General features: G+C 51.7%; 1 protein-coding gene across 2 annotated transcripts in view; it reads left to right on the top strand.

Annotated features, from left to right (window-relative positions):
• PLXNA4 (plexin A4) overlaps positions 1-15,748 on the top strand; it is a 608,757-nt gene that overhangs the window by 536,637 nt on the left and 56,372 nt on the right. For both annotated transcript variants that reach the window (XM_067747050.1, XM_067747052.1), the window contains 4 exons: positions 3,487-3,638; positions 7,790-7,907; positions 13,055-13,191; positions 14,439-14,603. In XM_067747050.1, coding sequence (XP_067603151.1) covers positions 3,487-3,638; positions 7,790-7,907; positions 13,055-13,191; positions 14,439-14,603 — 572 coding nt within the window. The remainder of the gene's footprint in view (positions 1-3,486; positions 3,639-7,789; positions 7,908-13,054; positions 13,192-14,438; positions 14,604-15,748) is intronic.

The raw sequence follows: 15,748 nt of genomic DNA, 5'->3' as shown, positions 1-15,748 counted from the left end.
ACACGAAGCAGACCGAAGCTGTGAAGTGGTGGGAACGGACCAGGAGCACAGTTCAGGGGGACAGAGGGACGCGGGCCGTGGAACGCGGGCCATGGAACGCGGAGCCGTGAGGGGCGGGGCAGACGGGGGATCACAGAGAACAGCGTTTGAATCCCAGCTCCATTTGCTAATCCCAAGTAATTGTTGGGTCCCCTGCGACTACTTCATCTCCACCTCCAGGCCTCAGCTTGCTCACCCGTGCCCTGGGTCGAAGCGTCCACCTCACAGGAGTGACAGGGATTCCATGAGCGAACCCATGCACGATGCCTGGCTGCGTGCCCAGCCCGTGGGGGTCTCATCACCCTCCGCCTCCTCGTTGATCACTGACACTGTTAAAATCATTTTTAAATCCCGTGTCTAAGCCCATCGCTGCCCTGGTGTCTTCACCTCCACACTCCCGGCACGAAGACCCTCTAAGGTCCCCCGCACCCGGGCTGGAATCCCTTGCTCCGCTCATAAAATAAGGGAAAGACGTGCGTGTCTCCGCTACAGGACGGTGTCTGACACGTCTGCACCTGGGGCCCAGTGCTTCGCTCATTGTAGGTGCTCAGTGCCTCTTTGCCATGGTTGCTGCTGCTGATAATAATGCCACGGGGGGACCAAGGGAAGATGAGACGGAAGCTCAGTCTATCCATCCGTAGTGAGGGGACGCTGGGCATCCAGCTCTGTGCACTTTCACAAACACCCGTATCTGGTACCCTTAAAACGGCGGGCACAATCACAGGCCAAACGTTTGTGTGGTGCTTCAGAGTTTGTGAAATAGCCTCATATCCCTCACTTCATCCGGCCTCACAACAACCCTGCTGTGTGGTTTCCTAGGGCTGCTGCAGTGAAGGGCGGTAAACAACAGAAATGTATTGTCTCTCCGTTCTGGAGGCTGGAAGTCGAGATCAAGGTGTCGCAGGGTCGGTTCCTTCTAATGGCTGTGAGGCAAGGGTCCGTTCCAGGCCTCTCTCCTTGGCTTGTAGGTGGCTGTCTTCTTCCTGTGCCTCTTCATATTGACTTCCTGCCATGTGTGTCTCTGCAAATTTCCTCTTTTTATGAGGACATCAGTCCTATTGGATTAGGACCCACCTGAATGACCCCATTTTGACTTGACTCCCTCTATAAAGACCCTTTCTCCAAAGAAGGTCACAATTCTGAGGTGCTGGGGTTTAGGACTTCAACACATGGATTTAGGGAGACACGGTTCAACCCATGATGCCTGCCAAGGCCAAGGTTATTATCACCCTTTCCCACATGAAAAGACCCATGCTCAGGTTTACTCTGACCAAAGCGTAAATCAAGGGCCCCTGAAGGCCGAGTCCCTTGGTTACTGGATTGCCGTCCTCCGCCACCACAAAGGCAAACACTCCCATACATTCCCTCGACCCTCCCTCACAAATGGTGCATGCGCACCGGGGATGTGTAAAAGCAGGAAGGAGCTTGACTCTGAGTAAGCAGCTTCCTCCGGCAAAGCAGCCTCTCGGGCGTGGCCCTCTAGGTGTGCCCCCGCTTTGGCACCTTCACCCTCCACATGCCTGGTTTTCCAGGTGCCGAGAGCTTCATTCAGCCCCGACTTCAGTCTCCTGCATGGGTAGGAATCTCAACAGTGATTCTCAAACTGGGGAAGGATACTTACGTATTTTACCTACAGAATTATCTGGAAAAGTAGAGCCGGTGGATGCCTCTGGCGCCACATCTGAACGAGGGCCCCCCTCCTTTCCTGCCGGCCCCCACCCTCAGAGCCCCGTAGCAAGAAGCCATCCCCCAGGGGGCTGCCTCTCAGGACCGCTAATGGTGTGTCTGGTGAAAACAGTGGGACTGGCTTTCTTCTTGGCCTGAGACCAAAAACATCACAGGGAGGAGATGGCAAATTAAACAAACCTCCCTGCGACGGACGCTATTTACTGGCTCCGTACTGGCAGCAGCCCTCCAGGGATCCTGGAGAACCATGGACTGGGCCAGAGATAAAACTTCGTTTTCAGGACGACAAGCCAGGGCTGAAATATGCAGATGCTGCTGCCAGGTGCCAGTGGCGCTTTGGGGACTAGTTGGGCAGGCATCTGGGAAGGACAGGGGCTCCCGCTGCCCACCCCCCCTCTATCTGTCTATCTCCCTCACACAGAAACAAGCCTGTGTCTCCAAAGAACCTATTTTTTTTCCCACTGCAGTGGGAACGTGCATGTGCAAACCCACACACTCATGAACCCTCACACTCACAGATGTGCACACCTGCGTATGTGAGAAGCAGGAAGTATCTTGAGCTTTGTAGGTGAATAGCCTACAAGGCTCGGCAAAGCTGTCACTCCCTTCCCCACCTTCCGCCCTCCCCCCAGGATGGAACCGCCCACTTGTGACCCTGGGGGGATGGAGAGAGTTAGAAATATTAAGAGGTAGCCTACCTGGGCTTCTCCTATTGTGATCCCATTGACGTTGGCCGAGATCCAGGTGCTGATGTTCAGAGACACCAGGAACAGGAAATGGGCCCTTCTCTGGTCTGTGAAATGCCAGGAGAGGCTGGCATGGAATGTCTTCTGCCACTAAGGTCACTGCTGTGGGAGGTTATAATTAGATCACGTGAACTTTGAGCCGCCACCTCAAAGCAGGCCCTTGGTGGTTGAATCCTAACATTCCAGTCATGGGTTTTTAGCATCAACAGTGATGTCTTCGGAGGGAAAGCCAGTCGTTTTGGGCAAGTGTATGAGGGTAAAGTCTAAATTAAACCCAGACAAACTAAGCCAAACAATGAAGGCAGAGGGGCAGCGAGGAAGGCTTTTCTAACACCAGGAAGATGCTTGGATCGTTGGGGTTTTCAGTACAATTACAACTCAAGAAATAAAATATGGTGCCATCACTGGAAAGCTCACACAGGGAAAGGAGGCACCACCATCCCTGCTCTCAGGGAATCAGGATCTGAAGAGGTGGGGTGGGGGGGCGGCAGGGTGGGGAATCCGACACAAACGTTACTGTGAAAAGAGCATAAAGAAGGTGTCCTGAAGTCTCAGTGGAGAGAAACAGAGAGAACATCTGGTGATGGGGAAGTGACTTTCGACAAGGCTCTTGAAAGATGGGTGGATGCCATCGTGTGGAGGGCTGTGTGGGTCGATAGGAGGCTTGTTCATTTTCACTGAGAGTGGAACCAACACGAGCATATGCTGGAAGGCTTTAATCCCGATTTTCTGTGAATTACCCAGTAACACTGCAGATCACGTTCTCTCTCTTCTGTGAAATGCGAAGAGGAACAAGGGGCTTTGAACCCTGCTCCTAAAACCATACACAGGCACAGACTATTCTACCAGAAGCTCCTGCCCCTTGACAGTCCCAGACCTGGGTGCCTTCGTGGACTTGGACTCAACTCAGGGAATGGGATGGAGATAGGAAAGAGCCAGCAGCCTCTCCCTTGCCCCATCAGCAGTGGGGGATCGCGCTGTCTTGGTGTCTGATTACTGTGCTTCCTCCTTCTAGATAATCCCAGTGACAGGCCCCCGGGAAGGGGGCACCAAGGTCACCATCCGAGGGGAGAACCTGGGCCTGGAATTCCGGGACATCGCCTCCCATGTCAAGGTGGCCGGCGTGGAGTGCAGCCCTTTGGTAGATGGCTACATCCCTGCGGAACAGTAAGTGGAGGCCGTCCAAGACATGGGAGGAGCAGGGAAGAGAAGTCCATATAAATAGACGGTTGATGTTGACTTACCTTCCCCGACCAACAATAGATGGTCTTAGAACTTATGGACAGAAAAGGAGAACGTCCCTCACGTGCTAGGGTGTGGGGGACTCCTACAACTCCCCAGCCCCCGAACTAGCTAGCTGCCGTATTGGGGGAAGTCTAGAAAGGGGAAGGGGAGATGGCTGGGAGAAAAGGGGAAAGTGATCATTACCTCCTTGAGGTGTGAGGTTGAGTGGGAACAAGACAAAGCAAAAGCAAAATCTGCAGACGTGTGAGTTCAGCTCCTTGCCCTAGCTCCCTCCGCTGTCCCTAACTCCCCACTCCTGTCCTCCCCCAATTACGGAAGAAGCTAATCCTGTGCTCCCCTCTGTGGAGGCTGAGAATGAACCTTCACACCCACTCTCAGGCCTGTGGGGACTTGGATTGTTTTTCTCCAGCAAAGTCTGCTGGTCCACGGAGAGGGCCATTCAACGAGTGACCTTGACCTCTAACCTACATGGCAGGGAAGGTCTGTGAGTCATGTATTGCCTTGTAAATAAGTAAATACAATTTTCCAGCCCAGCAAACACAAGCATGAAATAAATATTCACCAGCGCAATAGAATCTATATTCTCCACCCTCTTTGCTGCCCCTCCCGGAGTGAAACCTTACCACTTGGCCCCGTGTGCATAAGTTATTGACTCTTTGCAAGGTCTCACTTAGGTAGGTGAGTGCGTTTATGCTTGTGCTGGTTGAGTCTTACCCAGATTTTGTGATTCTGGAACCATCAGTTCTGCCATCCTCAATTCCTCCTTGATTTCCGTCCGGTTCTTCCCAAAACACTCAGAGTAGATAAGATGATTGAAGGCTCCAGGCTTGGTAGGACCCATCCTGGTCCATCATCACTTACTTACCCAAAGACCTTTCTGTGGCTCCTTCAACTTTTTGTCCTTCCTAGAACAAAACCAAAGCGGGCTGCTACGGATATATTGTGATTTGGGGAACTTTAAAACGCCCTGCTCTGGACTTGTATAGCCAGGTATAAATATAAAATGTAAAAAATATTATAAAGCCACATGATTAAATATCGTGATACTTAATAAGATACTTAATAAGATAGAACACCAGAAAAAGAATCTATTAGTATGTGATAAAGATGACATTTCAAATCAGCAAGGAAAGCAAAGCTCATTCAATAAGTGGTACAGTTTCACCCCCTGGTAAAAGGTACCATATCAGATTCTTATTTCCCATCATACACCAAGGTAAATTCCAGATGGATTAAAGAGTTAAGGGTAAAAAATGAACACGTGAAAGGGTTAGAAGAAAATGCAGGTGAGAATTTATTTGATTTCAAGAAAGGGAAGGTGTTCCAGGTATAACTGCAAAAGAAAAAATTATAAAGGAAAAGATTAGATTTGAGTACGTAAGACAAAACTTATGCACCAGAAACCCTGTGTGTGAAGTAAAAATATGAGTGATAAACTGAGAGTATTGTTATGGCCTGTTACAGTACGCTTTTTCTTAACATTTAAAGAGGTTAGATAAAAGATATAGGTAAAAGGCAGCTATCACAAAATTAGCAGAGAGCATGAATGTGCAATTCACAGGACAGACAAAGAACTAAAGTCATATTAAAAAAATGTTTAACATCAGTAGTAACCAATGAAATGGGGAACAATTTTTCAAAGTTAATGCCCACCCAGTGCAGATGAGAGGCATAAGAAATAGCACATTCATACATTCATGTCGGGAGGGTAAATTGGGACGACCTTCCTGGAAGGCAGTTTGGAAATGCAGGTCAAACATCTTTAGCCTGGGAATAATACTTCTAGAACTTTCCCTAAATAAACAGAATGCACAAATATTTATTTGCAAGAATGCTTATTTTGGCCTTATTTGTAACAGTGAAAATGTGGAAGCAATTTGTATATCTAAAAATAGGGAATGAATTAATTTAATAAATGATTGTCTATACATAGGACAGTAAACTACACAACCATTAAATGTGATATGTAGAAGAATCATGACCAGGCATATACTCAAGGTATATAAAGTGAGAACACAGCTTACCAAGCAGAATACAGAGTTTATAAATTTTGTAAAAGGAAGGCAAGACTGGAAACACGTACACCAGTATGTTGACAATGGATACTTCTGGGTGATGCAGTTGGGGTGGGAGTGGAATGTAGGTATGACAAGTGCTTTTATGTACTTTTAAAAAAACTGAACATGTATTAATTATGTTATCTGAACAGAAAAGCATAGATTTTTGCTAGACTCTCACCCAGAACCCGGAAGCCATAAAGTAAAAGAATGAGCAATTGAACCACACAGATAGTTTTAAACTTTCAAGTGGCAAAAGACTTTATAAACCAAGTTGAAAAACAAGTGATCGACTGAGAGAAAATAATTTCAATATTTATTATGGAGAAAAGTTAATTCTCCTAATTCAGAAGCTCCTACAAAAAGATAATCCATCTGCGAAATAAAGAGAGGGCATCAGACAAGTCACAGGGAAGGCTGTCTAAGATTTAAGCACACACACACACACACACACACACACACACAATACATGCAACCTCACCAGTAATCAGGGGAATAAAAATGAAATTGAGATCTCTTTTTTCCTATTATATTAGAAAAATTTTAAAGGACTGATAATATCTAGTGTTGGACAAAGAGTGAAGTAATCTCACTCACTTGCTATTGATGGAAGTAAAAATTGGGACAGACCTTCTGGACCATTATTTCCCACTACTATCAAACATTAAAAGTACAAGGGCTTCCCTGGTGGCGCAGTGGTTGAGAGTCCACCTGCCGATGCAGGGGACACGGGTTCGTGCCCCGGTCCGGGAAGATCCCACATGCCGCGGAGCAGCTGGGCCCGTGAGCCATGGCCGCTGAGGCTGCGCGTCCGGAGCCTGTGCTCCGCAAACGGGAGAGGCCACAACAGTGAGAGGTCCGCGTACCGCAAAAAAAAAAAAAAGCACAAATAATCCTTCTCAGAAATCTATTTTAATAAATATGCAATGCTTAAGGAGGTGTGTAGGCTGGTTCATTTTGCGGGGTTATTTGGAGTAGGAGAAAAATCAGGGTAAGTTAAATGTGTAACAGTAGGAGGCTGGTTAAATAAATGATGACACAGGCCGCTTATGAAATACCATGAGGCTGTGTGTACTGTGGCCTGAGGGAAAGTCCATGCTGTTTTGTTGAGTAAAAAGGCAGGGGTTAAAAATAATGGGTGGTTAAGTTTCACTTTTATTTTTAAGATCATGTATATGTTTCTTTACATATGCACGTTTGTATATAATTGTACGTGTATATATACACATTTATGTTTATATGTGTGCATAATATCAGACCTAAATATATATACACACGTGTGGATATATGGGCAAATCTATATATTTGGGCAAGTTGCCAAACTTTTCCATGCCTCAGTTCTTCATTTATAAAATGGAGATTATATATATTATATATTTGCATAGGTCTAGAGAAAGGTCTGCAAGGATTTATACACCAAGGTTTTGAGAGAGATTAGTGAAGAAAGGCACACTTTATTTTACTGTCACATTTTGATACTGTCTTGCTTTCAAAGGGTATGAACCAATTTTGTTAGTGAAACAATAAAAATTTTTTTAAAGGGGAGAATTTATGACTCTCCCCCACCCTTTCCCCTCCCCCGGCATGAAAACCCCCTCCCCTGCCAGGCCCCCGGCTGGGGCTGGGAGCAGAAAGCACTGCCTGAGGCAGTCCATGCCTTGGGAGCAAAGAGCTCCTAGGCGAGGACCTGCAAACCTTAGGTCCCTGCTCCCAGGTCCCTGTCTGATGGCTGTGTGCCCTTGGGTAAGTCACATTTTACTGAGAGCCTCTAAGGAGACCCCTGTAGGTCACACGTCCTCATTTCCTGAGAACCCCCGAAGGGGGGGAGGAATGCCCCCGAAGGGAAGGAGCCCCCGAAGGGAGGAATCAGGTATCTCTCACCTCCTCCTTCCTTGCCCATCCCTGAGATCTTACTACAGAGAAGGAGGCCTGGGTAGGTGTAGGGCCCAGGGGTCACGGCAGGGAGGCCTGTGACCCTCCTGTGACCCATGGGAGTCTGTCCTCTCCACCCTGCAGGATCGTGTGTGAGATGGGGGAGGCCAAGCCCAGCCAGCACGCCGGCTTCGTGGAGATCTGTGTGGCCGTGTGTCGGCCCGAGTTCATGGCCAGGTCCTCGCAGCTCTATTACTTCATGGTGAGTCCCGGCCACCAATGGCCTGGCCAGGCACAGGCCACAGACCTCTTTACCATGATTGCTGAGCCCTTCTAGACCTCTGTGGGCAAACCCAGGCCAAAGTCGTGGGAGTCCCGTCCTGCAGCGCTTGAGAGCACAGCCTTGGAAGTCGGGACCAGCTGGATTTACATCCTGGCTGGGCTGGGCTGGGCTGGGCTGGGCTGCAGCTCCAGGGAAGTTGCTTTGGCTCTTAGGCCCCAATGTCCCCTTCTGGCCGAGTGTCAGCGTGACACGGTGGGTGAGAGTGTGGGCTGTGCATGGGGACTCCTGGGATTTGAGCCCTGGCTCTGCCGCTTATTAACTGGGTAGACTTGGGCTACTTGTTTAATTTTCTGTGCCTCAGTGTCTCCATTTGTAAAATGGGGATGATAATACTAAGCATCTATCCCACGGTATTACTGTGAAAATTAGGTAAAATAGATTTATCACCTCTAGTGTCACTGCCTTTACGATTTCTGTGATTGCCACCATGACTACTGTGCCCTGCCCTTTCCCTGTGTGCTAGCACCCCACCACTTCCATCCCATTATCCCCAGTCATCCCACCTTCCTCACTCACCATCGTCCTATCCCTATCTTACTCCCTCTCGCCCCAACACCCTTCCCCACATTTCCCTCCCCACCCCAAGGCCTCTCTGCAGATCTCACCCCTGCCCTCACACTCCCTCCAGCCTGGACCCTCCCTGGCCCCTGAAAAGGGTACCGGACCAGCCCTGGTGAGGGTTTCTGTGAGCAGGGGGACTTGGGAACCTCCCTGCCTTGTGACGACAGGGATGCTGGAGACATGAGCACATCCCCTGCTACATACATCGCATCATTGCCAAAACTGTTTTACCATCCAGTTAACTTCTCGGGTTAATGCCAGATGTGATGAGATCATTTCCTCATGATTCTGAGCTGCTTTTGGAAGCTGGAAACCTGAAATGATGCATTTTATGACTGGGTATCAAATGCCCGGAAATATGTCATAGAAGCCCATTTTTCTCCTTCCTTCCTTCCTTCCTCCCTCTTCTTTCATCTGCCTTCCTTCTCTTTCTTCTTCCTCCCCTTAACTGACAACCACGTATCACCTTGCACAATACCTCTCCCTAGGTTATTTGATAAATACTTGCTCAATTGGTTGCATTTTATAATATAGTTTGATGGGCCTGGCTTGCAGGTGTGACAGTGATGAGTCAGACCCCATGCAGCCCCTGCCCCAGGAGGCCCACAGTCCAGAAGGACAGAGGAGATGAAGGACTTGCACACCATGTGACTGGGCGGGGGTGGGTGTGGCAGTGAACCGGGGAGGGATGTGCCTCAGATGCCCCTTTCTGCCTGGGTCCTGACCTCTGCAATGCTCCTTCCACTCTTTGAAAGCTAACCAACCTTATAAATATGGCTGTCACTAAACCCACACAGGAGCTCACTTAGAGGAACACACACATGTCATGGATTTAGTGGATGTGTATAGTTTTACCTATGCGTTTAGCATTTGTACTCCCACCTTCTTCGGAAAGGGTTTGAGGGAATTTCCAAGTTAAACCCAATATACCTTAAGACAACTAGTGATGAATGTATATATATTTACATAAATGTGTGTATATATATATATATATAGTATATCATATAGATATTTATAAACACAGACATTGTTATTCCAGCAGAGTTGAGATAACGAGAGGGAGAGAGAGACTGAGGTGGGTAGAGACACAGACAGCGCTCCCCAAGCAGTTGAGAGGTGTGGCGTGGCGTATGAAAATTGGGCGTGAAATCTGGCTCTGAAATTACCTGGCAGCTGTGGTAAAAGGGAGGACACCGCTGCATGGCCAAAGCAAGCACTGGACTTCCTTGGCCAGTCAGTTACCTGGAACAGTTTTTATCCTGTGGTCTCTTGGCGGTGACAAAGCGAACGCTACCAGGAACGGCCGCTACTTCATTAAGCTGACGTTTCCTTTGGGCCTCAGCTGTCTCTGCTGTGTCTCCAGCCAGGCTTCTTACCTTTGTGACTAATTCAAAGGCCACCGCCCCCTGGATGTCCTGCCATCACCTCCCATGGCCCACCCGAGCTGTCAGCTCCCGTAAACAGCGCGTCCCCCTCCCTTGCCCGTTTCTGTCAGTGGCCTGTCACCGGGCCCACCATCTTGGTGGTCTGTGGCTCGGCTTCCCCTAATGCCTGATGTCAATCCCTCTATCACCATGTCCTGGAGTCTTACTTTTCCCATTCCCTTTGCTACTGCAGTGGCCCCCTTAAATCCCTGCCGTTGGTCTGAACCCATTCTAGTCCAGCCACACTGGGGGATACCATTTTCATCATGTCAGCCCCCAGCTCAAGAAGAGCCCAGGGTGCCCACTGCCTCTCGACTTGTCCAGGTTCCTTGGTCTGTTCTGCCCTGCCTATCCAATCCTTCCTCAAGCCTTCGAGTGGCCTGACTCCCTTCCCTTCTCTGTCTCCTTCTTCAGCTGCTCCTTCTTCTGTGATACCTGCTCTTGGGCTTAATTCATGTAACACATCTATGTGGTAGACAACCAAAAGCCCCTTCTGCTCTCAGGGGAGGTCTTGCCTGCCTGAGTGCTTCTACCCTGGGAGCAGGATGTGGTTGGATGGAAGGTATTAAGGGAAGGTTTCATGGAAGGAGCCAGAAGGAAAGGCAGGATCTGTCTAAGGCAGAATACAGTTTTCCATATGGATATCGAGTAGCGGGAGGCTGTTCCCGGCATAAGGTGTGACGTGGAGGGGCACCAGAAGATGGGAGCAGAAGGGAGTGGGGAGCGGGGGGTTGACGGGGACGAGGGGAAATCGGAGCAGAAGAGCAGGGAAGGTGCGAGTTGTTGCCACAAGGCGAAAATGCATTGGTCCAGTGGGTCCCTGGGACTCAGACTCGTGCTCACTTTTCTATTGGAGGCACTATCCTGGCAATACACACCCACTTGGGAAGAGCTGCGGGGGGAGAAATGGTGCCACGGACCCCAGTCTCCTCCCAGACCCCAGTTTGCATTAAGGACCTGGTCAATGAGCAACCCCCCCTCACTGCCGACAACAGAGCTCCGAGGGGTTCAGGGTGGGAATGAGGGGCAGAGGTCCCCCGTGAGTCATACCAGGGAGGCAGGAAGGACAGAATGCCCCTCTGTCACACGCCCACCCACAACACCTCTGAGCCTTCACTGCCTTCCCGCCCTGCTGGGCAGCTGGCAGGTGGCACTCTTGGGACCCCCGTGGAAGCCCCTGGCGAGCCCCTTTTCAGGGGTGCCTCTCAGGGCCTGGGGGTGCTGGGGAGCCCCTCCCAGTGCCGAGGTTTGGGTCTGCCTCAGTTTCCCTCCACAAATCGGGCCAGGCTCTGACGTGTGGGTTTATTCACCCAAAACCCTGACACCAAGGCCCATAGACCGCCGATCAGCACTCTCGGGCTGTTGCCAGTTCTATCCCTGGAGATCTCTGTAGAGGCAACACTTTTCGCCCCTTTGCCTCCATCCAGGGAGGGAGCCAAGGGAAGAGATGGCAAATAACGCCGCATCTGATTTCCCACGCAGACCCGCTGGAAAATAGTTATGAAGCGAACCTTGAATAATTAATAGGTTCTCCCAACGTTAAAACATGTTTCTATATCATCCTCTCCCCACCCCCAGAGCAGCTCAGCACCCAGCCAGCCCCGCACAGGAGGGCCACTGCAAACCCGTCAGGGTTCCTCACTTGTACCCCTTCCAGGACCCTCACCCCCAGGCTGCCAGGGAGCTTGTTCTCCTTTCCACGTTGCCCCTTACCCCTTAAGCAACTCCCTCACTTGCCCTTTCCTCTCCGGGGGGGTCAGCAGGAGCCAGGTCTGAAAGCTCTCCCTTGACAGACAGTGGGGCAGAAGCACCATCTGTGGGAAGTTACAACCAGAAAACAGTCAGGCCCCTCTGAGAGGACCACTTTTTGATTCTTTGAAATCAGAAAGGGTAAGTGACTTGTGCTGAGTCACACAGCACGGTGTAGGCAAAGCTGAGAACGAAGGCTCTTGCAGCAGTCCCATCCCCCACCCTAGCGCGGGTCTCGGGCTGAGCCAGAGCCAGCATCAGCCGTTCCTCGCTTGGCTCGGTGGGTGTCACGGGACTTCCAGGTTTGGGATCTGCAGGGACCAGGTGGGCGGGCCCCGCGAGCGCGCCTGCGCTGAGCGGATGCCGGGCGCAGAGGTCCGCCCGTGTTCCCGTGGGTCCCTGCGTGTCCCCACACGTGTGCCCTGTGCAGGGACCCGGGCGCACACGTGCCAGGCCTTGGGGCTGCAGGCTTCGCTGGGGCTTCTCTTCTCCTCCCCTAGTGTTATCCATCGATCGAGGCCTCTCGGAGAGGAGGTTGCCTGCCCGCTCCCAGGAGCTGAGTGGGTTCAACTTTTGGTGCAGAATTCTTTAAGGGAGTAAGAGAAGAGAGAAATCTTCATTTAAATGCAGATACAGGCTTCTCACCTGGGACTTAGGAAAGTTTTTTTCCATTAAAATGCTAATGAAAGAACAAACTGAGACTCCAAATCCTCAGCTCACAGATCCTCCCCCATCCCCACCCCCATCCCCAATCTGACTCTTCACTCAATCCACTGACCCTTCTTTGCTTCTCCTCCTGGGTTTCCCTGGGGCTCACACATCTCATTGCTCTGGCCGCTGGGTGCTTTGGGCAGCTCTCGGGAGAGGCCTGTGGAAGGGGCAGCTTACCTTCCTGAAAGCGACCCTCGCTGGAGACTGGAGAGGTGGTGGAGAACTCCAGCTCTGGAGTCAGTTCTCAGGCCGCTTCTTTGCTCTGTGACCTTGGAAACTTTACTTAACATCTCTGAATCTTGTCTTTAAGATGGGTAATAATGCCTACCTTGTAGAATAGATTGGGCGATTTAAAAAAAAATATGTATATCTCACTATAGATACACATAAAATATAAAGCCTGTCACTTAAAAGGTCACTACGTAGTAGCTAATATTATTATGACTGTTATTAGTGTAGAGGTGCACATGCCCGCCAGTCCCCACAGGCCTGGGTAAACTGAGCCTGCTCTCTGGGAGGCCGCCATGACTAAGGATTCCAGAAGGCAAGTGGAATCCGGGAGTGGGGTGCTGCCTCAGGCCTACCCAAGAGCATCCTCAGGCCAGATCCTTTCCTGCACAGACGCTGACTCTCTCAGACCTGAAGCCCAGCCGGGGGCCCATGTCCGGAGGCACACAGGTGACCATCACGGGCACCAACCTGAACGCGGGCAGCAACGTGGTGGTGATGTTTGGGAAGCAGCCCTGCCTCTTCCACAGGTAACTCACCTCAGGGCAGGCTCCAGGGTTCGCAGCCCAGAGGGTGGGCGGGGCTGACAGGCAGCAGACTTCCGGCTAACCTTCTGGAGGTGCCTGCTCCTCCCTGAGAAGGTGGCCGTTCGCTTTGGCCATGCTTGGCCGTGGCTCAGCCCGGGGACCTGCCAGGCACCCCTTCCTTGGAACGGCCCATCGTGCCGTTGCCCACCGGTTAGCCTTGGTGCCCGCATTCCACCCACTGTGCAGGACCCTCGGGTTCCACGGGACACAGTTTGGAATCTAGGGCCCCTTCCCCCTGGGTTAGCTCCTGGCCAGGTGCTGCAGAGCCAGCCGGGACTGCCTAGAGCTGGCTGAGGTCGAACCTCCAGGGGCAGCCGACTTTCCCTTCCCTGGTTCCACCGTCCAGTCCCAGGAGAGCACACCGTCCATGAGCCAGGAACCTGGGGCGGGGGTGAGAGTTGGGAGGGAGGCAAGAGGTGCCCCTAATGCAGGACTAGAAGAGGTGTGGTTGGGGACATTCCCTGCGCCGCTGGCATGAGGTTCTGCAGAGAGAGCTTTTCCTGGGAGAGAGCTATGCTGAGGGCTGCGACAGATCTGAAGTCAGGCCAGACCAGGCCTTGCCTGAGCGTTCAAGAAAAAAATGGCTCTGACACTTGTTAAAATGGTAAAGAAGAGCTTGCTCAGGACTATTGCAATAGGTGTCAGGACTGTCGCAATGGAGAAAGAGATTGGGCTTGACTCCAGATACGGCAGACAGCTGGGGATTTATAGCCAAGGGGCAGAGCAAGGGAGGCAGTGGATGGAAAATTACTAAGAGGAAACGAGGTTAGGAGGATTCTTGCTAGACCGACTTAACAGGACTCTTGCTGAAGGCAGTCAGGGTGACCAGACATCAAGGGTTAAGGAGGCGGAATTTGATCAGATATCAAGGGTACTCAGATATGGGGGGGGGGGGGGTTCTTGCCAAACTAAGTTAGCAGGATTCTTGCTAAAAATGGGGGTCGGCAAATCAAAGACAGGGCCTCAGGAAGAAGCCTAGTCAAAAAGGGGGCTCAGAGGAGCCCGTCTACAGTCTGGTCAAGGAGAGAGTCTTCGTCAGTAGTTCTCAGGGCTTTGTGTCGGGGCGCTGCTCCCCCACTGCCTCTGACGAGCCTGATGAACAGGGAGGGGCACGGGAGGGCCCCGACCCAGGACCACAGTGTCCCGCCCAACACCACCCAGGAGCCCAGCTCCCCATCTCGCTCCCGCAGGCGCTCTCCGTCCTACATCGTGTGCAACACCACGTCCTCAGATGAGGTGCTGGAAATGAAGGTGATGGTGCAGGTGGACAGGGCCAAGATCCACCAGGACCTGTTCTTCCAGTACATGGAGGATCCTACCATCGTGCGGATCGAGCCCGAGTGGAGCATCATCAGGTAGGGCCTGCCCTGACCTTGGGCTTCCCTCCTCGACCCTCCAAAGCCAAGGGGAGTTCTGGGGCCCAGTCCTGCTGTGGGGACTGATGAACCGGGGGTGGTGGTTCAGGGCACCCCCCAGGTCAGACCTTCCTGGCGGGGCTGCCTCCTTCCACCGAAAGCACTCTGAGCAGGACCCGGCCCTGGGGGCCGATTTGAGGATTGCTGGGCACACTAGGAGGCCAGAAGGTGCTGCAGAGGGCATCCTGATGGCCAGGCCCCTGTTGAGCATGGGGAAACTGCTGTATCAGGGGCCTCAGGGGCAGTGGACTTGGGCTCAGAAGGAGTGGGTGCAGCCCAGCTCCACTGCTTAGCAGCCAAGTGACCTTCAATTAGTTAACCTCCCCGGATCCAGGCTTTCTCACCAGTCAGCTCCCTCACGGGACACTGAGAGGATTACGTGAGGTACAGACACCCAGTGCGGTGCCTGGCTCGTCTCCCCTCCCTCCTCACCCCCTCTACCCACATCCCCCCCGTCCTCAGCCCTCCCCACCGTCTGCTTCAGCTCTGGAGGATGTCTGGGGTCAGGAGAGGGGGCAGAGCATGAAGATGTGGTTACCACAAGCTGAGATGGGGGGTCAATGACGAGTCCAGTCCAGAGAACAATCTTGTAAACCAGGGTCAGCAAACTCCAGCTGGGGGGCCAAATCTGGCTGTCCGTCTGCTTTCATAAATAAAGTTTTATTGGAACACGGCCATGCTCATCCGAATATGTTTTGTCTCTACTGCTTTCTCACCACCGCAGCAGAGCTGAGTAACTGCAACAGACCACATGGCCCCAGTGAGCCTAAAATATTTACTGCCTGGCCCTTTACAGAAAGAGTTTGCCACCGGGCCTTACACCCAAACACCAAAAGGCAGCCTTTGGGAGATGCAGCTTGGCTGTCCTCAGCAGTTAGTCTCTAAGGCCCAAGCCTTGTAAGCTTTAGCCGTGACCTGAAAGCAGGTACATATAAGACAGAGAGGGGCAGAGAGCCTGTAAAAGCTAGTCCAGGATTTGCCCCCAGGGCCTGGCGAGTCCAGGAAGTTGGCACAGCCCCCTGTGCTTAGGCAAACTCTGTGGCTCCCGAAGGCGTTCACAGCCTGGTTTAATTCAGTTCTTCCTC

Source organism: Pseudorca crassidens, chromosome 8 (genome assembly GCF_039906515.1).
Source record: "Pseudorca crassidens isolate mPseCra1 chromosome 8, mPseCra1.hap1, whole genome shotgun sequence".
Classification (NCBI taxonomy): Eukaryota; Metazoa; Chordata; class Mammalia; order Artiodactyla; family Delphinidae; genus Pseudorca; species Pseudorca crassidens.
The sequence above is the reverse complement of the archived record's forward strand: the minus strand, read 5'-3'. Positions and strand labels throughout refer to the sequence as shown.